At 45.0% G+C, this 20,782-nt stretch overlaps 2 protein-coding genes across 5 annotated transcripts in view; one reads left to right on the plus strand and one right to left on the minus strand.

Annotated features, from left to right (window-relative positions):
• Window positions 1-223: 223 nt before the first annotated feature.
• TMEM120B (transmembrane protein 120B) lies at window positions 224-9,300 on the plus strand. Its single transcript, XM_005424075.2, has 12 exons — window positions 224-337; window positions 2,043-2,161; window positions 3,085-3,201; window positions 3,951-4,010; window positions 4,574-4,669; window positions 5,678-5,767; window positions 6,224-6,289; window positions 7,206-7,267; window positions 7,518-7,610; window positions 7,995-8,059; window positions 8,215-8,283; window positions 8,495-9,300. The coding sequence occupies exons 1-12, from the start codon at window positions 224-226 to the stop codon at window positions 8,606-8,608; spliced, it is 1,065 nt and encodes a 354-aa protein (XP_005424132.1). The 3' UTR covers window positions 8,609-9,300.
• A 1,831-nt stretch (window positions 9,301-11,131) lies between these two features.
• RHOF (ras homolog family member F, filopodia associated) overlaps window positions 11,132-20,782 on the minus strand; it is a 22,476-nt gene continuing 12,825 nt past the window's right edge. For 3 of the 4 annotated variants that reach the window (XM_031059457.1, XM_031059456.1, XM_031059455.1), the window contains 4 exons: window positions 20,543-20,630; window positions 14,513-14,622; window positions 13,665-13,799; window positions 11,132-11,571 (listed from right to left, as the gene is read on the minus strand). In XM_031059457.1, the coding sequence (XP_030915317.1) occupies window positions 11,407-11,571; window positions 13,665-13,799; window positions 14,513-14,622; window positions 20,543-20,630 (498 nt within the window). In that variant the 3' untranslated portion in view covers window positions 11,132-11,406. Of the gene's footprint in view, window positions 11,572-12,205; window positions 12,508-13,664; window positions 13,800-14,512; window positions 14,623-20,542; window positions 20,631-20,782 lie in introns of all 4 variants that reach the window. The other variant, XR_004082064.1, reaches the window with a different exon arrangement.

The following is a 20,782-nucleotide window of genomic DNA, read 5'->3' on the forward strand; positions in this document are numbered from 1 at the left end:
CGGGAGGGCTCCCCCCAGCCCCGAGCGTGCTCGCTGCCCTCGCTGCGGCCGCGGGTGCCCGCACGGAGCGGGGATCCCGTGCATCCCTCCCTGCACGGCCCCCGCACACAGCCCGTGCCCCGCTACCCGCACGGGACAGCCCAGACCGAGCCCTGGCCGTGCTCCCGGTCCCTCTGAGGATGCACCAAGATGTGGTGCCGCGGTTCCCGTTGCTGGAGAAAGGATGGAAAAAGGGGACGCGGCGCGGTTGTGCCGCAAAGAGCAGTGCGGGCAGCGCCTGTCCCGCAAGCATCTCCTGGCCGAGTCTGATTTCCCGTGGTGGGATCCACGGGTCCAAGTGCTGTTTTTCCATCTTGCAAAAGTGCATTGAGGGACAGGAAGGCCTCGGAGTGGGGGCCAAGAGCTGTTCTACAAGATGCTTTTACCTCCAGAAACCTTCCCTTCCTTCCCTGCTTGTCATCAGTGCTGCACCTATACACGTGCTTAAAATCTTAAAGCCAGTTTTAGAGTACGACTGGCTTTTCTCACTCTGGAGGCTGTTTTAGCCTCTTTTAGACTGTTAAACAGAACGTGCATGCGAAAAAAAAGTGTGATCTCCACATTTAGCTTGTTTCTTAATTAAAACTCAGTTCAGGTTGTACTCCTGTTAGCAGAAACAAGGGTTGGGTGCTGGGGGAGACCAGCTGGCGTGGTTTTGTTGGTCACTTGTTTGCTGTGTGCACCTTCTCGACAAACTCCCTGCCTTAGTCTGACCTAAACCACAGTAAATGTCAGTGATTGTCCCTGCCTCAGTTTCCCCACCTGGAAAAAGAAAGTAGAAACACTTTTTGGTGGGGTGGCAGCTGCTGGTGGTCGAGGTGTCAGGATTAGTGCTGTAGAGGTGTGCTCAGCAAAACCAAAGTGAGACTGAAACGGTGAGAGCTGCAGTGCCTGTATGGGGTTAGTTTGGTTATTAAGGTCTTTAAATCAGACACTGGAGCTTGTTTTGGATTGTTCTTGTAAATAAAGAACAGCTAGCAGGTGGGTCCTGGCAAGGAGGAGAGCAAGGATTTGGTTTGTGTGGTTTCACCACCATGTTTATGCTCTGGGAAGAGCACTGGGAATTTCCTGTGGTTCTTGGTGTGCTGGTAGGTGAAGCAGCTGTGTAACCCACACTCTCTTGGCACTAACTCTGCAAACTCTGTTTTCCAACTTATTATAGGTCTTAAAATTGGCTCAGAGGTCATTGCTTGGTGCTTGGAGAGCCCTTCCTGAGACCTCTCTCATGAGGAGGGGGCAAAATCCTTGCAAAAGGTGGAAAAGCAGAGCCTGGGTATCCCCGAGTGCAGGGAGGGGGGAGAGCAGAGGCTCCTCTCAATGGGTTTGCAGTTGGTTGTCCTCGTTATGGCTGAGCACTAATTGGGGGCTTCAGGGGACCAATGAGCTGTGATAAAGCAGTTCCTCCCAGGGAGCATCTGAGGCCAGAGGCAGGGACATCAGCTCAGCTCTTTAAACCAGAATATGGGGCAGTAGGTTGCTTGAATATCTGTGGGGTTTGGATGGCAGTGATGGCCAGGAGGTGCCTAAACCCTCAGCCATGGATTTATGCCTGGGGCTGTGTCTTTCCCTTCCCTCCCCCACTCTGTTAGGTCCTCACTTATTTTCTCCAAGATTTAATCTGGCTGTGAAATCGGAGTGCCTGCTCTGTGATTTAGCCACCATTTGATGGGCATGGATCAGGATCAAATGGAGGATTAGGGGATTCAAGGATTAGGGGCTTCATTGCAGGGTGGGATGGGAGTGAGGAGCTCCTGAGTGGGAAAGCTCTTTAAAGAGGCAATGAGATGAGTGTAGAGGATGCTTTTCCTCCTGCAGGAATTTCATCAGTGTCCATTTAAGCCCTATTGTACTGGTTTGGCATCTTCCCCTCCTTGCTTGTTAAAGAGGTGCCTGTTGTATCCCATAAAACCAGGATTTTCCTGGTTTCCCTTGGAGGTGAGGACCAAATGCTATGAATAACCTAGGAGGGCTCTTCCTACCAACCATCTCCTTTTCTCCTGCAGGAAACACACAAAGTTTACAGGCAGAAACTGGAAGAAGTCACCAGCTTGCAGACAGCCTGCAGCAGCTCCATACAGCGGCAGAAGAAGACACTGAGGGATCTGAAGCACAGCCTGCAACGGTAACAGGAGTCTGGAGGGTGGAGGAGGCAGGGATGGGATGGGATGGGATGGGGTAGTTCTCCTTCCCAAGGGCTGAAATGCTTGGATTTTTAGTACTTTTACTAGACAATCTATGTTGCAGTGCTAAAGTTGTTCCATATTACAGCCGAGTAAAGTGTTCATTAGTGCATGAGAAAGGGAGTCCTGTAAATAAAGACATTTAAGGGAGCTGGTGTGGGTTTCTTCCTTACAGTGTGTGCTGTGCATTGCAGGGCTGTGCAGCTTCTGGCTGTGCCAGGTGAGCAATGCTTTGCTCTGTAAACTGCACTGGAAGAGCAACATCAGTCATTGAACCTGAAGGTGTAACTTGCTCCTGGGTGGATTTACAGGAGGGAACTGTCTCTGGCTGCTTGGCTGATCCCAGGAGCCACGGGCTGAATTCCTTGTGTGCAGGCCTGAGTACAGCACCTCTGACACCACAGGCTGCTGGCTCTGCTGCTCACTGCTCTCTGGTTAACATTAATTACTAAAACCACAGTTTGTCAGGAAATCATCAGCTCTGTGTCCTGTTAGATCCTGAAATACTTCATACCTGAAAAGCTGCAGCCTCTGCAAGGGCAATGCCTGAAACCATACACAGAATTCCCAGGGTGGAGGGAGTTCCTGCAGAAAAATACAATATTCCCATGCAATCCTGTCACGGAGCTGATGGAAAGGGAAGCTGATTTATAAACCAACTGGTTAAAGCAACCTACAGCAGCATAAACCTGGCAGTGAAATAAAGTCGTGATAAGCCAAATGGTTCCTCAGAAATACAGGAGCAAAGCATCAGCTCCCAGAGCCAGCTTTTTAACAGCCTGGATTTTATGACAACATTATTTTCCTTCAAATAAAAAGGAGGTGAAAACATGAACAGGAATATCTTGTTTCTGTGTTCTTGCAGGTGCAAGCCCAGAGCAAGTCCTGAGGAGTTTGCTCTCATTCAGGAGATCAGCAGCCAGATCAAGGAGAGGCAGAATGCCTTCTTTGACATGGAAGCCTACCTGCCCAAGAGGAATGGGTATGTGCTCCACCAGGGAGGCTTGTGTGCTCCAGGAATTTTGGATTTTTCAATGTTCACAGCAATGCTCTTTGTTCCTGAAGGAAAAGGTTGAAGAAAGACATGTAAAATTGGATTAGTCATAAATCTCTGGCTGAGCTGCTGTGTCAGTTGTACACAGAATTCATTAGCTGTGAGTGGATGTAAATGTGTGTGGGCAGTGCAGGTTTTCTGTTAAAATGACAGTAACCTGCACTGGCAAGGGATTGCGCAGTTCACTGTTCCACACTGATGTTTTCCTGGGATAAGTTTTTTGAGGGCTGAATCAGAACAAGACTTTTATCTTTTTTTTAATAATATTTTTAACCAGCTTTATCTTTTGCTTCAAGCAGGGTTGCTAGGACAGAGTTATATGAGTGTCAAGGGCTGTGTGATGCTGCAACCCCTCAGAAGTTTCTAACAGAAACTTTTCTTCGAAATCCTCCCTGTGTTTGGGTTTGGCCAGTGCACCCTACGTATATTGCCCTTAGACTGTAGTGCAAAAAAGGGACCAGGAAAATAAGGCTTTTCAGTAACTTCCTAGAAATGCTGACCAATATTTCCATGTGTAAAGCCTCTTCTGTGGTCTTTCCCTCCAGTTTGTATTAACTAAAAACCTTCAGCAAACGTGGCTTTGGCAGAGCCACTGTCTCATCACCTTGCTATAGATCATTCTGTGGTGTTCAAATAAAACAATTATCTTGGGTCTGCTCTTGGCTTTTGTCTTCCAGCCTGTACTTAAATCTGGTGCTGGGAAATGTGAATGTCACTCTCCTGAGCAACCAGGCAAAGTGAGTGAGCCTCCCCACGTGTGTGAGTTTGGGTTTCTCTGGGGCCAGCTGTGGGTGTGGACTGAAGCCCAGAGAGGGAATGGGTTTCTCTTAGACCTGAGAAGTGAAATGTTGAGGGTGGGTGACTGGACTATGACATGGGGATAAGCTGACATCTTATGTAGCTCCAATTAATTCCCTTTATTGCTTGCTTTTAAGCCCAGCTCAGCCTGTGGCCTTCATTGTAAAAGTGTTTGGAGTTTTTTTGTGCTGAAAAATGGTGCTGTGACTTCTAGGCATACAGTGCTCCAGAAAATGGAGATATATATATATATATATTTTTAAAATCTTGTCATGCCAACCCAGAAACCAGCTCTGATGGACTTAGGGCATTGTGTTGCAGCTGGCACAGACCCTCCCTGCAGGCAGAACACTGCCTTTCCCCACTGTCCACTGCTTTTCTCAGGGTTTCAGCAAAACCCTTGTATCTGGGCTTCATATTTGGCTTTGTATGTAGTTTGAAAAGGTGAAGCCACATTCCAGTCAAACATTTGTTTGTGTCCACAAACACTGTTTCCTTCCAGGTTTGCCTACAAGGACGAGTATGAGAAGTTCAAACTTTATCTGACAATAATCTTGTTACTGGGGGCTGTTGCCTGCAGGTGTTTTCTCCACTACAGGTAAGCTGCATTTTTATTTCTTATCAAGTGTTTTGCATAAAATTGTGCTGAGTTTGAGTTATCTTATGCACTGTTAAGGACAGTGAGACAGCTCAGGTGCTGTTTAGGCTTTGAGCAATTGGGCAGCAGGACACCTGCACTTCTTCAACTCTGGCAGGAGCTGTATTTTAGCTAATTGTTTTTCCTTTTTAAAAGGAAAGTCCAACATCACATTTCCTGACGATGCTAAAAATGGATGTTGTTATTCTGGCATCATGCTGTCGTTGGGAACAAACAGCTGGTTGTACTTGTGGGTTGTCCCAGGCAGGGACCAACACTGTGCTGCAGCTCTGGGGTAACAAAAGCAACAAAAGAGAATTTGTGTGAAATAATCAGACTTGAAACATTACCTCTAGGTTGTGATAAAGTGTCTGAGCACCAACAAGCTTCTATTATTCAGTTTTGCTTAAAAATCAGGAAGGTGTTGGAGCCACGCACTTCCACCACAGTCTCTGTGTGTCTGAGTGAATGCAGGATTGTACCAGGGGTGATGCTGCCCTGTAAAGAGGCTGCCCCAAGTCCTCTTGGCTTCAGGAGTTTGCAAATGGCAAAATAAAGTTTTGGTGTTTTGCTCCAAAGCATAATGCTCTTCCATTATTTTAGTTGATTGGATTTATATAGATCTCATGGAATCTCCTCATTGAATTAGCCTGGAAAGGCCTCTCTAAATTGGATCATCTGCTGCTTCTGTGGTGCTTTCTCTCCTTGAGCAGCACTTAATGTCATCCCTGCATACCTGCTTATCAGCTCAGGATCTGCAGTGTTGGATCCCAGGGTAAAAGGGGCTGGAGCCTGGCAGTGCTGCCCGTGTGTGCAGTGCTGCATGTGGGTTACAGACGTTCAGGATGGGACTTTGTGTCCGTAGCCTCACTTGGGCAGGTTTTCATCTAGGAAAAACAGGGATTTTTAAAATGCCTCTTTATAATTAACAAGAGGGTTTTTTACTCTGTGTTTTTTTGTGTTTAACAGGGTGACAGATGAAGTGTTTAACTTTCTGTTGGTGTGGTATTACTGCACGCTGACGATACGGGAGAGCATTCTCATTAGCAATGGCTCAAGGTACAGTGCCACCTGCACAAACCATGAAAACATGAAATGTCCTTAAGGAAAACCAGGCAACAAAAAGGGATTCAGCCTGACGCTGAAGCCCAGCAAATCCAAGATGCTGATGGCCTCTCTTGTCACTCTCCTCCTCCCTGGTCACTTCCAAAGGCACGTATGGCCACCTGAGGTTTGGAGAGAGAGCAGCTGCAGTTCCTGAGAGTCCCCAAGTTTCTGGTCCAAGGTGTTGGCTGGGTTTGGTAGCTGTAGGTTGTAGATGTGTCTGGGATGTGTGTCCTGCCTTGTGTTAGAGGTCACACATCTTTGGTTGGAAATGCCACAGCATTCCTTGTGGGGAATTGACTTGGGACATCTGCTTTGTTCCCATTTTTGGATCATTTTTTGCCTGTAAGGCTGGACTTCAGTGCTGAAATCCATGTTTCTTGTCTAACTGCCATGTTTTTTACTGCTCAGGATCAAAGGCTGGTGGGTGTCTCATCACTACGTTTCCACGTTCCTGTCTGGAGTGATGTTAACGTGGTGAGTCTGCTCCTGCCTGCTTGAGGTGCTTCAAGCCTGTTCATGGTGTTTACATCATCTGAGCATTTAAATCCAGTGTGACCATGAAGCTGTGGCCACAGGACGTATGGCAGCGTGTCAACCTTAATAGTTGTTTGATGTTACAGATGTTTTCAATGATAAATACAACACTGTAAGTTTGTATTTACATTGCTGGTTAAAAAAAGAGAAAGAAATGCAAACCCTGTGGCTGTAGTTGGGCTGGTGATGGCAAAATCTCTGCAAGTCTCCCAGTTTCTGTCTCTGTACTGAAGGAAACAAGCAGCACTTTGCTTAGAGGAAGGACACCACAAAATGGATATTTGGTGCCTTTACTGAGCCTTGATTAGAGAGTTTAAAGCAAAAAATTCAAGCTACCCCCTTGCAGAGGATGGTGGTGGTGGTCAGACAACCCATGATGCACTCCCTGTGCAGCCTGTCTCAATTTGGGCATGAACTGATGAGTTAATTACTAAGAATTGTTTTAAAACAACAGAAGCTTCTGCCCTGAATCTGTAAGGGGCTGACAGTGGCTGGGGCAGGCAGTCCTTGCCCTCCATCCATCCTGAGCTGCCCTCAGGATAAGCAGCACAGCCACCCCCTGTTGCAGTGCTGGGATTCTTGATGCAGATGATGCTGAATGACTTTGCTGCCTGGAGAAAACTGTGATAAAGGATGAGAGGGGACAGCACTTATCCTTGTTAGAGAGGGGAAACCTAATCAATGAGAGCACTTCCTGTGGCTGTAGCACCTACCAGGGCTCCCAGAGGGTGGAATGGGCTGGGCACCAGCTGCTGGTTCGTTTGCTAATGGCATCAGGCCTGGTGGTGAAGGGGAAGGGGTGGATGCATTGGATGCTTTTAGCAGATTAATGGAACTCCCCATGTTCTGCTTCCAGGCCGGATGGACTCATGTATCAGATGTTTCGCAGTCAATTTTTAGCATTTTCAATATTTCAGAGTGAGTATATCTTACCTTGCTAATTCAGGGGGTAAAGTCATTTTGTGTTATATGTGCTTAGAATAAAACACTTTCATTTGGTAAATACTGGAATATTAAACTGTAAGAATATAAAGATTGTGTACAAATATGCAATCTACAAATATAAGCAATAATTAAATGCTGTTGGATTAAATATTATTAAAGTATTTTGATACTTACCATATTTCTGAATAACCAATGGAGTGATGTTTTCTCTCTCCTTCTCCAGGCTGTGTTCAGTTCTTACAGTATTATTACCAAAGGGGCTGCCTCTATAGGCTCCGGGCTTTGGGGGAGAGAAACCACTTGGACCTTACAGTAGGTGAGATCTCCTGCTATGCTTTCTTTGCACAGGTTTTGGGTGCAGTGATAGGGAGGGAGAGGGCTGTGTGCCCCCCCATTGCAGAGCTGTCCCCTCCCTGGCTGCCTGTGTCCCAAGGCAGGAAGGGCAGTGAGACTTTTATCCCCCTCCTCAGGTCCTGTAGGTCAGGAGCAGAGGAATCTGATTTTTGTCAGCGTTTGAGGAGACTGAGATGGAGGTTTTGGTCATCCCTAACTTTATCCTCCTCCAGCTATCATAATTTCAAACAAATATTTTTACTTCATAGGAATAGCCCTCATGGGGTCATCTGGGTGGGGAGGAACTGCAGGTTCAGTCCTGGCTCTTCCATGCTCACACTCTGCCTCTTCTGTCGACCTTTTCCAGAAGGATTCCAGTCCTGGATGTGGCGAGGGCTGACGTTTCTCCTTCCCTTCTTGTTCTTTGGGCATGTAAGTTGGGTGATCCCCTCCTCCCTCTGCAGCGCAGTGTCTGCTGCTGCACCACCCAAAGGGGCTTTGGATCACACACAGCCATGACAAACGTTTCCAAGGCTTAATTCTTTTTGCTCATAATTAAATTGCCTTTTTTCTTTTCCCCTTTGCAGTTCTGGCAGCTATACAATGCAATCACTCTTTTCAGATTGTCAAGGCACAAGGAATGCAAAGAATGGCAGGTGTGTGTTGGCTCTGCTCAGAAGCACAGAGCAGGGCAGAGGGGGTGCCTGACCACATCCTGAAAGATATTTGGGCATCTGACTCCATTTAAATATCTCAGGAAAATGTAGCACAGAGCCCATTCTGTGTCTGGTAGAGCCCAGCAGTGCTGACTATAATCCATGTTGTAATATCACAAGGTAATAAATGCTGCTTCCTCTTCCCTTTCAGGTTTTTGTGTTGGCTTTCACATTCCTGCTGCTGTTCCTTGGGAACTTCCTCACTACTCTCAAGGTGGTGCACGCTAAACTGCAGAAGAACAAAGAGAAGGTGAAGAAGCTGTGACTGCCCCTGTTCCCAGTGTGCATCCATGCCTGTGCCCCCAGCAGGGCTGGGTGTGGGACAGATCCTGCTCAGCCCCAGCCAGGCCATGGATGGGCTCGGAAGGACTCGCCCGTCCCCGTGTTTGGTAAAGGACTCTGCCAGCACAGACTCAGTATTAATGCAAGCATGGCTCTCCAGTCACACTCCTGCTATTTATGTATATTTAATATAAAATGTATTTGCTTCTGGGGTTTTTGTTCTGTATATAGAGCAGCATGCACCTGCCTGGCGAAGCACCAGCGTTGGGGGAAATGTGGGATCTACTGTAATTCCAATTCTGGAATGATACCTGACACTTTCCAGTTTTATTATTTAAATTCTGGGTATTGAATTTAATGAGGTTTATGAACACTCTGGGTGGATCAGTAATACAGAATGAATGCTGTTTTTCAAGGCATTTGTTTAAGGCATATTCTCAGTGGCAATACTAACCTGTGTGTACTGTGAAAAGAAAATACTCATCTTTGTACCATACTGCTGCTATATACACTTCTGAAAAGCTATTTAAGGAAGAGGAATTCCTCCTTTGAAAACAAAATCATGCAAGTAAAAGCAGTTTTTAAATGGCAGGGAAGTCTGCTAGCCCTTCTCCAGGGAGACCAGGTCATTTGTCCAGGCCTGAAAGAACCTAAAATAAACCATTCAATATGCAACTGCCTCTGCCCTTTTTTAGTAACAAGCCCTTGGGTTGATTTTTGAGGCATGGTTCTGGAAAGGGGAGGACAGGCTCAGCTCAAATATGAAATACTTTCTTTAGATGCTGCACTTGTACCAATAATGAAGAGAAGGGAAATGCTGGGTCAAGGGGATGGCAGGGGACAAACACTGACTGCTTCCCTGCTAAAGTCCTTGTGCTGCTTGAATTTACACTCACTCATTGAAACACCTTTTTTTGGGTGCTGTAACTTCTGTACCTCCTCAGGCAGCTGCAGCACTGAGCTGCCTTGGTCTGTCTTTCCCAACAGTGAAAGCCAGCACAAAGCCCAAACTGGGCACATCCTGTGGCAGTGTGAGTGACAAACACTGCCCTCCTCCCCAGAGGGTGCTCACCAGGGGACAGATAATGCACCACAGGCTTGAGATGGATTCATCACTTCTGTTGCTCAGGCTAGCAAAATTACCTTTGCTGTGTCACTGTCCTATGGGCATGAACAATAAACTGCAATTTGCAGAATTTCAACAGTTTTCACACCAGCTGGGCTGTGTTTTGCTGTCTTTTACACGCCCTGTAAAGTTTTTTGTTTTACTCCTTGAACTCTCAGTTTATGAGATCTAAATTATTGTCTGTTGAGAGCAATGCTGGAAGCTTGTTCTGCAAGGGTGATTAACATGAGTTCTGCAACCTGAGAAACTCACATTAAAAAAGCCAGAGAGATTTCCACTGGGCAGCTGATGGTGAATGGGTCACTTCCTGAACGTTGGTGTTTCAGTTTCGTACTGAGTGAGGTGAGGAGCGGTTCTTTTAGTGACAAGTGGAGAAAAGGCTGCACAATTCTTCAAGATTTTTCTATAGTCAAGGATGTGCACAAACTTCCAATTAATTTAATTTCCCATTTTAGGCTCATAAGTGCTTAAAAATCTCAATTAAATCAAAACAAGTTAGGAAAAAAAAGAAAAATATTTTTCGAGGGTCAAGACCTGTTTACCTGCATGTAAAATAATAATGGTGGCTTGCTCCAAAACAGTTTTGCATCAGCTGGTCATGAACAGTTTGCCTTACACAGAAAGCTCATTTCCCCTCTCAGGTTTGGTTTTTGATGAGTACAAACTAAGGATTGTTCCTGCAGTCTGAGATCTCAGGGGATGTGCAAAAGAACCAGGACATAGGAGGCGCATGGACCAGGGTGTGCAGAGGGAGCCTCCCTGATCCTTAGACAACTGACACCTTCATCACAAAAGGGAAAATTTTAATTTATACCAGCAGAGATGATTTCACAAGTGAATGAATTTTGAATGTGCACCATGATTTGGATCTGTCTTGTATTAAATAGGCTGTAAATCCTCCAGTGTGCACCATGATTTGCATCTGTCTTGTATTAAATAGGCTGTAAATGTTTATCACAAGACTGACTTAACATTACATGTAGTAGCTGCTTGGAGTACTTCTAAATTTGAGCGCTGTAAATTAACTGTTTCCCATGATACTCCATTATCTAATTGGAGCAACTGATATATTTCCACTGATAAATGCCACTTTCCATTCCAGCAGCAGGCCTTGAAGAACTCTGAGGTGCAGGTCTGCAGAGGGGGTGGTGGATGTTCCATCTGCACTCAGGGGGCAGCTTGAGGCCAACTCCTGCCATTGCCACCAAGAAATTAACTTGAAAATGTTAAGACAAAACTTCTTCTATCTCTTCTTCTGCCTGATAAGTTGCTTTAACATTGCTGCTGAAAGATGTGAGTTTTCTACTGGAAAAAGGCAGTAAATTGTAGCTCTAACATGCCACAATTATTTTGCAGAGGAACAAAAACCCCAACACTAAGTTATATAGTAGCAGTTGCTGTTCATTGCAGTTTAAATAGTGAGTTGTTCACACTTAGAAGCAAAAGCCAGATGGGTGAAGGCACACAGCATGAGTTAACTGTGATAAACAGCTTTGAAAATTCCGTGAGAACAGTATAACAAAAGTGCAAAAATACTAAAAATAATTAAAATTTCAAAATAAAAATTGCCCTAGGAATACAAACAAGTTTAAAAAAAAGTTTTTAAAGTGAAACTTCTATAAAATCTGAATCACTTGGCTCTCATGCAGTCCAGATCATAACACTGAGCACACTTTCCGTTTCCTGTGGCCCTTGGCTTTCTTCATGGCACTCAGTGCAATGGTTGTGGCTTCTTTAAAAACATTTTCTATGTTCTCACGACATTTTGCTGAGCATTCCAGGTAAATTTGTGCATTAATCTCCTTGCAAGCTGCCTCACCCTGGAAAGAACAAAAAGGTAAGAAAAGATGTAATTTTGGCGATGAGTGAAGGAAGGTGAATTGGGAAGAAAGGGAATTAATTTGTACATCTTTGCAATCTTGAAGAAAGCAGCTGCCTCTGAGTGCAGTGCTAGAGTGTGAGTGGCATTGGTAATAAACTGAAGCACTGTAAATAAACTTGGTGTTTTTCCACTCTGTTGAACCAAAGCCTGGCCTAAGAGTTCAGAGCATTAGAGACTCTTGAGATGCAGAGTCCTGATAGCACAAAAATATTCTCAGTATTGAATTTCTTTACACTAAATGCTGAGGTAGGTACTTAAGTGAGGATAAGATGTCTTCATGGTAGTATTTTTTTCAGGCCTGACCTTAACTATTCTGTGCTGTCACCTTTAGTAATGAATGTCACATGCAAGGACAGAATCTGCACTGATGCCTTGCCTTGTTTTGCTGGTGCACATGCAGGAACCTTGACTTTTGCTTTGAAGCATCACAAGGGCTCAGCCAAAATCCTCATAAAAACAAACGGGTGCCTGCATTTCTCAGCCATGCAATGGGAACATGCTTGAAACTAAAATATTTCCATGCAATGCTGGTTGTGTGAAATCACTACAGGCAAAGCACAGTGATTTCTTACTTGTGATCCTTTTATTGTCCCTGCAGAGCCAGCCCCCAGGTTTGACTTGTGAGCCTTTTACTGTGAATTCCATGTCTGCAAGCCATGGCTCACAGACTCTGCAATTATTCATTGTAATCTCTGGGAGTGGGGTCACTTGGGCTTTTATCGGGGGGGAGGGAGGACGTTTCTTCATATTTAAGCAGTTTGTCTCCTTCCAGTTGTTTGCAAGCTGCAGCGGTGGCAGATACTGTTCAGATCCTCTGGGCCTGGCATGGGAAGCATCGTGTCATGTGGCTCAAGGTGCCATCAGCTGTAAAAAACTGAGGTAGAGCATATTTCAGGGAGGAAAAACCAACTGGGAGGGCTCACACAGGAGACAAAGTTTGTATAACATGTGGATCCTTGAGTTAACTGCAAGAGGCCTCAACAGATTGGCCAGAAGTGTCTGTTGCTTGTCTGGAACCTCTCGCGTGAGGATGATGAAGGGAGTTATTCATGCAAACAAGGGACAATCTGCAACTGTTCACAGTGACAGGCTGGGACCTCATCTTGTGTGCAAGGGAGACAAACTAAAAGGCCCAGCATGGTTTTGTGGTGATGCAGTGGCAGTTTATTTTCCTGCTGTTTAGAAGAAGTGGTGATTCACTCAAGGTCGCAGTGCACTTGACCCTGTTCCCTGGACATGTGTCTCAGTTTGAAAGCTGCTGTTCTTGCTCTGAGGTGAGAGGAGAAGGATGGCTTTGTAGTTTAGAAAAAAGAAAAAGAAAAATTGGAGGACCAGAGCAGAAAGGCCTTGTGTGACATGGAACAAGCTGTTCCATCACTGTTTCTCCTGTACCTAGGACAGCTATGCCAGTGACATAACACTACTCATAAATCTAACTGCCTCATAATACTTAGAGATACTGATAATATATAGTTTTCCTAAGATTACTTTAGAGACTTCAAAGAACAGTCTCTCATGTCAGAGAAACCTTGCAGATGTTCTTGCTATTGGCCTTGAAAGGATTTATTTTTAAGCGGGATTTGCAAAACACATTTATTCCAGAATGGTCATACTGGAATGGGTTTCCTAACATCTCCAGCCTTTGTCACAGTACTGATCGAAGCACCAGTGATGGCTGCAGTGTAGGATAATAACAATTATGAAGGAAGTCCAGCAAACTTGTTAAGGCTTACAAACTTGTAACAGTAATAACCCAGCTGTGAAAGAAGAATGAGATGCCATTAGCATAGAAGGCGGATAGTTGTGTCCTTTAAAACTGCTCAGATTTCTCTTTACTTTGGCACTAAAAATGGGTGGTGATTTGACCACTTCCAAAAACAACTTACAGAAAGCTCTGTTAGTGCTGTCAACCATTTCTTCATCTGGATCACCTAATTTTGCAGCGTCTGTGATCGTACCTGTGAGGAGCAATGCCATCACGTGCTTTATCTCCTGCCAAGAGGCCACCACTGTAGAAGCACTGAGGTTTACCTGGTTGTAGGTGATGGGCTCCTGCCTGGCAGCCCTGAGCCTGCGCAGCTGCTCCTTGTCCTTCCGAAGGTCTGTCTTGCAGCCGATCAGCACGAGCGGGACACCCCGGCAGAAGTGATTCACTTCAGGGTACCACTGGGGGCAGGAAAACAAAACTTTTACATCTGGTTTTTATTTTGTTGTTTGTTTCCTGAAATCAAAACAATACAGCCAAGCAGCATTTAATGTAAGTTGCAATTTTAGAGTTTTGGAGTTGGTCTAGTGGGGGGAGCTCAACATGCACTATTTACATCCCAGAAATGTTTAAAAGTCCTACCCAAAGTCAGCTGCTTTATAAAAACATAGTGGCATCTGTCTCTATGCCAAAATGTTTATTTACCATCTGTTTAAATTCTGAGGAGCTCTTCTAAAGGCACATTTCAAAACAGAATTTGGACTAAGTCTTGCTTTGTTTTCCTGGTGCTATGTCCAAGAATGCTTTGGAATGTTACAGAAATCCCAGCACAGAGAAGTGGTTGCTCTCATCTCTCCCCTGAAAATAAATACACACGTGATGGAAGTAGTCTTGACTCTAAGAAGGCAATGTTGGTTGTGTGATATTGCTACAGACAAAGCAGTGATTTAACTGCTGGTGTTTGATCTTTTTAGTGAGAGTCAGCCCTGGTCCTGAGCACTTAGGAGCCATGGAGAGGTGAGCCCCAGGTCTAAGGTCTGTTCCCTGCAGCTCAGTGCAGGATGAGTGATCTGGGCATCCACACACCCAGGGTACACGATCCTAAAAGCACCAGCATCTAATCTGACATCTTGTCACATATCAGGCATGTGTAATTCATTTAGAAGCCTCTTACCTTGGCTGCTACATTATCATAGCTAGTGGGGTTCATGACATCGTAACAAATTAACACCACGTTGGTGTTCTGGTAAGAAAGGGGCCGCAGCCGATCGTAGTCCTCCTGCCCTGAAACACACACGATGGTTTGGATGAAGAAATCTCTGTCCTGAGCAAGCAGAACAATGGGGATATGTACAGACACATACTGGAGATCAAAAACAATTGTGCTATAATTTCACACTTGTAAAATTCCTTCCCTTGAGTACAGGAGATTCCCCCTCACTGACAAAACTGATGGTTTAGAATACAGAAATCATCCTTGTCAGGTTTTAACAAAAAGCCTGCTTTGTCTACTTGCTGAGGGTTTAGAAGCAGTTCTAAACACTAACTGCCAAGTTGGACAGGAATGGTGAAGTAGAAACCTTAGTGGCAAACCTGCTTTTCCCAGCCTGGTGAGCTGAGAGGAAGCAGTGATTACACACAGGATTGTACAAGCCATGCTGCAGCATGAGCCAGGCTTAACTGGCCTTTGAAGCAGGACTCCCCAGCAGATCTGAGGGAATTCTGATGAATTCTGGAAAAGCAGGGGATTTGTCATATTTCTGATTAGGGATATTCTAGCACGTGATGTGACAAGAGGAAGCTGATTTGCTTCAGACTTGTACTCTTCCCCTTACAGTAATCACCGTGCCAGGTCTGAAGGTGTCTTGCTCTGAGAGATTAAGTTCAAGAAAGCAGTAATTCCCAGATACAGCTGGCAGCTCAGGAAAAAAACCCAATCTTTTTCATTTAATAAGGAAGGAAGCATGATTCAAGCAGTCTTTAGAAGGTGCATTTGAATGCTGGAATCAGGCACGTGTCTGTGATGTACTGAATTTCCACAAGGAGAACTGGGAATCCTGTTCCTTCCCACCATCACCACAATCCACACACAAACCAGAAACTGCCCTACGGGGAAGTTCCACAACTCAAATCTTCATGTTGATATTTCAAATGAAGAAATGCAGAAAATTTCAGTGTGCCCCAACTTTACAGCAATGATTCCTGCTCTCAGGTCAAAGTCACGTACTCATCACTTGCCAACATTTTTGTCTCCGGCCTGAAGAACTGCAGATACTAGAAGGCCAATAATACTGCAATATTTTTCTCCCTTCCTTAATTTAAATGATTGGTTGATATACATTTTATTCCAAGGCAATCCTGCTGGATAAGCTATTACTCAGTTTGCCTGAGATGTTTGCACAATGGGAATCTTGGACTTGGACCATTTTTTATTTTAGCTTCCACAACATCCATGGGCTCTGTGGGGAGGTGCAGAACAAAGAGGGATTGATATCTCAGGGTTTAATCCAGAAATAATACACAATTGACAAAATTATGCATGTTGTATAAACATTCAGAGCAAAGATTGTACTGCTTATCCCTTCTTATTCTCCCAAACCATCTACTTGTTTGTAACTGATTTGCCATTTTGTTGCTGAGATAATCCCTTAAATGCATTAAATACATCAGGTGCCAAACTTTTTTTTCCCTCCTAACTTCCTCTAGTGCTGTGTAAAGTTTTCCTTGTTGAAGTTCAGGCCTCGGAGTTTCTAACAACATAACTTGTAAAATTAAAAGGTCCTCTGAGTTGTTGTTGGCAATTGGTGAGGCAGACAGGGCTGTCCCTTTGCGAGAAACATGTTTATTTACTTGGAATCTGAACAAACCTCTAAATTCACACTCTCCTGGATGGGATAACAGAAAAAGTGTCTGTAATTATGTGACACAATGTGTTGTGTTGCAGGTCAAAAACTATAGATATGCCCTGGTGAACTGCTCCTTCATTTCAAATCCATTTTATGTTATGAGTTTTAAAGCAAACAAAAAATGCATGAGAAAATGCTGTGTAAAACACGGCTCTGTGTGCATTTGGAATGTTGGATACAGAGTGCAGAACAGGGTGGGGTGCAGGGAGCAGAAGGGAAAGGTGAGATGGCAATTGCTTAACCTGTGTTACAGCTGGGTGGTTGCAGCACTCCCGGGGAAGGAGGAGGAAGCTGCTCTTCAGAAGCTCAGATGCAGCTCCTCAGCTGCTGAGGATGTAACGGGACCCAGACCAAGCTGTATCTAAACACAGACATCCCCCTCTCTGAAAACAATCCCTTTCACCCCCTGTCCTCAAGTGCTGCTGCTGAAATGCAAGAAAGGGCCTGGGAGAGTTTTTTTTCTCTGTAAAGCTGCTCAGTCTGTGGTCAGAGCTAATTTGGCGGAGATTTAGGTCTTTTTAATAAGAGTTTTAAAAAGGAGGAACAGAGGCGAACCTAAGCAGTAACTGAATGTCTATGCAAAGCCCTGTGTGTGCTTCCTCAAATACAGGTAGCTCTTTTCTTTCCCCAGTTAACACAAAACATGCTGTGGAGGAGTTGGACCAGAATCTGCCTGCGTGTGAGCCCATCTGTGACCCCTCTGTCTTCCTTGATTCATTGCACCGACAGAGATTTTGGGTTCTTTTAAAGAAAAAGCTCCACCCAACTGAATTCACCTAAAATTTGCTAATTCTCTGCCAAGCTTGCAGTCCTGTGTGCCTCTGGGAGATGCTGTGTAACCACATGACTGCAGTCAAGCCCTGTGCTGGGGAGGGAGCTCTGGTGGTGGCTGAGGGTGAACAGGAGAAGTGAAACCACAGGTCTCAGCCTCATGTGCATGTTCACATCTGTCTGCTCTTCCTCGCCCTTTTGCCCATGCACCACCAAAGAAGTGCCAGCCTGTGAGCTGCTTGCCAGTTATGTTTTTTCCCCAGTCAGTTTAAAACAAATTGGGAAATGGACATTCTTGGCAGGAAGAAAACTGGTAGGAGAGGACACTTGGGGCAAGAGGAGGGGCACACATCAATTAAAAAATTGGGATTTTTGTCTTACTCAGGTATGACTTCCTGTCAAAGTTATGAGAAATTATTCTTGCATTCAAGAATTCTGGCTTTTAAAATTTCTCTGAAGACCTTGTGCTTCTGTCATCAGAGACCTGAAAAACCTCTCTGGAGGCCTTGCATGTGCTTCCTGTCAGGCAGAGCAAGTACCCACAATGATGAGGCATTACTTCCTCCCCAGCCCAGCCCAGCAGTGCTCTGCTCTCTGCTCTGAGAAACTCCTGCACCAGGAATTGAGCCTCGTGTAACTGCACCTCGAGCGTCAACACTGCCCCCTTGGCATGGAAAAACTACAGAGTTCATTTACCTCTCAGTGCCTTTGCCTCTGCCAAGCACAGCTGGAAGTGGAAACTTTTAATTGAAAAAGCAGCTGCAAAGGCAGCTTGCAGACCAGACAAGTGACGTGACAAAGCCTTTACACATTGCGTATGTGTACCACCAACTTCCTGCAACAGCAAGAAGTGTTTGAGGAGGAAGACACAGTACCACAGTACAAAACGCTCACCAGAAATTATTTTTCTGGTACATGTTAGATTAATCCATTAAGTTAATTTGTTACCAAAATTCTTGTCAAGAAAATAATACCTTTTATATCTTGAAACATTTGTTTCTTAAGCTTTTTGTTTGTGTCCTCCTCCCTCAGTAAGTAGGACAAGATCAAATGTTTGAGCAGCACAGGACTTGACATTACAAAGAATCCTTCCAACTTCAAACAGCCCATGGAGCTGAACCTGTCCTTTACCTTTCCATGATGCTGAAGTACACCCAGCTCTATTTACCGTTGCTCCAAGCAAGATCCTAAAAATACACAACTCTTGGTGCTAGTCTAGCCCTTAAGGAACTCAAAATCAGTTTTGTAATATTAAAAACAGGATGAGACTAAAATGTGTACTCAAGTGAGTCCTTCCTCTAGCAAAACTTCTAGTAAGTCCTTCCGCTAGCAAAATTTCCAGTTACAGAAAGAGGCTGAAAAGCTGCTTGAATTAGTTTGACAGAGTTAATAGATATGTAACATAAAACTATGTAAGCAGCTTTGAACCAGAACCAAAATTAAGGTTTTTCCTCCTCCCAATTAAATGTCTTCATCCAGGTGACAATCTCCCTGCTTTCTTTCTTGCTGTGTCTTATGGAAAGCAGAAGAAATTTAACGGGAAGGGAGGAGACAAGTGTCAATAGATTCAAGAAACTTGTAGCCTTGTGGCCATGGTGCTGTTTTGGGAGGTGAAAAATGTTGGGTTTCAAGGTTTCCAGATGAGACATGGAAAGCAGTTGTTCTTTCACACCAACCATGGCAGCTCCACTTCCCAAAGTGTCCCACAAGACATAAAATACAACACCCACTGTTCTCCAGTGGAGCAGTGCTTTAGTCCAAAACAGTTTTTACAGCTGTGAATTCAATGTGGAAGGGACACACTAGGAGTTATATGCATAAACAGGGAAATTACAGGACATGGGGTAATGGTTTTAAACTATCAGAGGGCACATTTGCAATAGAGACAAAGGAGAAATTTTTTCACAATGAGGCACAGGCTGACCAGAGAAGCTGTGGCTGCTCTATCCACGAGAACATCCAAGGTCAGCTTGGAAAAGGCCCTGAGCAACCTGATCTAGTTAAAGATGTCCTTGCTAATTTTAAAGGTCCCTTCCCACCCAAAGTGTCCTGATGCTGCAATGAGCCATGAGCTCAGTGAGCAGTCCCTGGGCTGCTGGGGGCTGCAGGGCTGGTGCAGAGCTGAGCTCTGAGACACGAGGAGCTGTGCACCCCTGCCAGGCTCAGGAGAGCTCAGTGTTGCAAGGCTGCACCTGCCCAGCCCACTGCCACCTCTGGAGCCAGCCCCTGCTCCTTACAGCCTGGAACAGACTCCAAAGGCAAATGCTGGAATGTGTGGCATGGGGATTTTAAATGAGAGCCCAGAACTATGTGGCAGGCAAAAAATCCACACTGACAGCAAACAAATATAAAAATCATGAGTGCAGTGGCAGGTTCTTGGTGCCAACACCCTGTATTAAGGAAATTCCTCTTTGGTTGCTCACAGCAGATTCCAGTCCTTCTCTTTTCCTCTAAGGCTTAGACCCAAACCCCTTGCCATCCAGTAAAAGGTATGTTATCCCAACTAAATGGACTTAGAGCAGTAACACTGACTCAAGAAGACACATCGACAAATTGGGTGCCCAGGATCTTAGTACACTGTAATAAAAATTAGCAGTGAAATTCACTTTTAGATTAAAAGCCTTTTAAATTATGTTTTCAGCTATCACTTGCAGTATACAAGAAGGTAAGTGTGTTTTATTACTATTAAAAATGACTGGACTGCATTTGGTTCTTATTTGTCTTGGTGTAAATTTGGAACAACTCCACAGGCTTGAACTGAAACAGATGATTTACACTGAGCTGAAACCCAGCACGTGTCAATTTTAGGGTTCATTTAGGAAAGCAGCTGGATAACAGTCTGGGAACTTTGAGTGAAGTTGAACACAAACCATTTCACAAGTTCTTCAAATGAACCTGAACACCTATCAGCATTTTCAAATAACTTTTACTGCCACGGCCTTTTGATTTTGAGCACAAACCAGCCTTTTTCTCCTTCCCTATTCAATCACACATGGCAGCAGATTAAAATGTTTTCCTGGCTGATTGTATTATGCTTTGCATCTGGGAATTGGGTTTTAATACTTCCAGATATGGTTGCTATTTGATGTTTCTGAATTAATTAGGTTGTTAAGATAATGAACGAGTTGATGACCAGAACTGCCATTAGACGATCAATTCTTTTTTTTCTGGAAGGCACGTTGATATGCAACAGGTCGTGGTGGTTGGTTTGTTTGTACTTTCCTCTCTGGCAGTCTTACCTGCAATGCTATGGTTAAACTATGCTGGTAGAGAAGAAATTTGAAAACCTGTCCAACTTTACAGCCTTCAAATACTGGGCTGATTTAAGCTGACACTGAAAAATCTGCTGGAACAGAAACTGGGGGTGCGTGCGCTCACAGGAGAAACACTTTACAGTTTCTGCTTATTTGCCTGAAGTTACGAAAGGCTGGGCCGGGTTTGGGCTCAGTCCCAGGCCAATGTCCCCAAGTGCTGCCCTGGCAGTGGCCGCACCGCAGCCGCCCTCGCAGGAAAGTGGAGCCCCTTACCTGCGGTGTCGTACAGGTTCAGGGTGACCTCCTTCTTCCCCACCGTCACACTCGTTGTGTACTTCTCAAAAACAGAGGGCGCGTATTGCTGCAAAGGGAGAAGGATCCCGATGATCTCAGAGCCTTTTCCAGCCTCAATGGACTCAGTGATTGTGAGAAGCGGCGTTGGCGGGGCCCAAGCGCTGGGGCCGGCCCCGGCTGCGGCCCCCAGCCCCCGCGGGGGGGCAGGCCCCCCCCTCC

The sequence above is a fragment of the Geospiza fortis genome, unplaced genomic scaffold (genome assembly GCF_000277835.1).
Source record: "Geospiza fortis unplaced genomic scaffold, GeoFor_1.0 scaffold145, whole genome shotgun sequence".
NCBI lineage: Eukaryota > Metazoa > Chordata > Aves > Passeriformes > Thraupidae > Geospiza > Geospiza fortis.

Coding starts and splice junctions, on each gene's coding strand:
- TMEM120B (XM_005424075.2), top strand. CDS start 224: ATGGAAAAAGGGGACGCGGCGCGGTTGTGCCGCAAAGAGCAGTGCGGG. Junction 338..2,042: donor GGTGGGATCCACGGGTCCAA/GTGCTGTTTTTC, acceptor TTTCTCCTGCAG/GAAACACACAAAGTTTACAG. Junction 5,768..6,223: donor CTCATTAGCAATGGCTCAAG/GTACAGTGCCAC, acceptor TTTACTGCTCAG/GATCAAAGGCTGGTGGGTGT.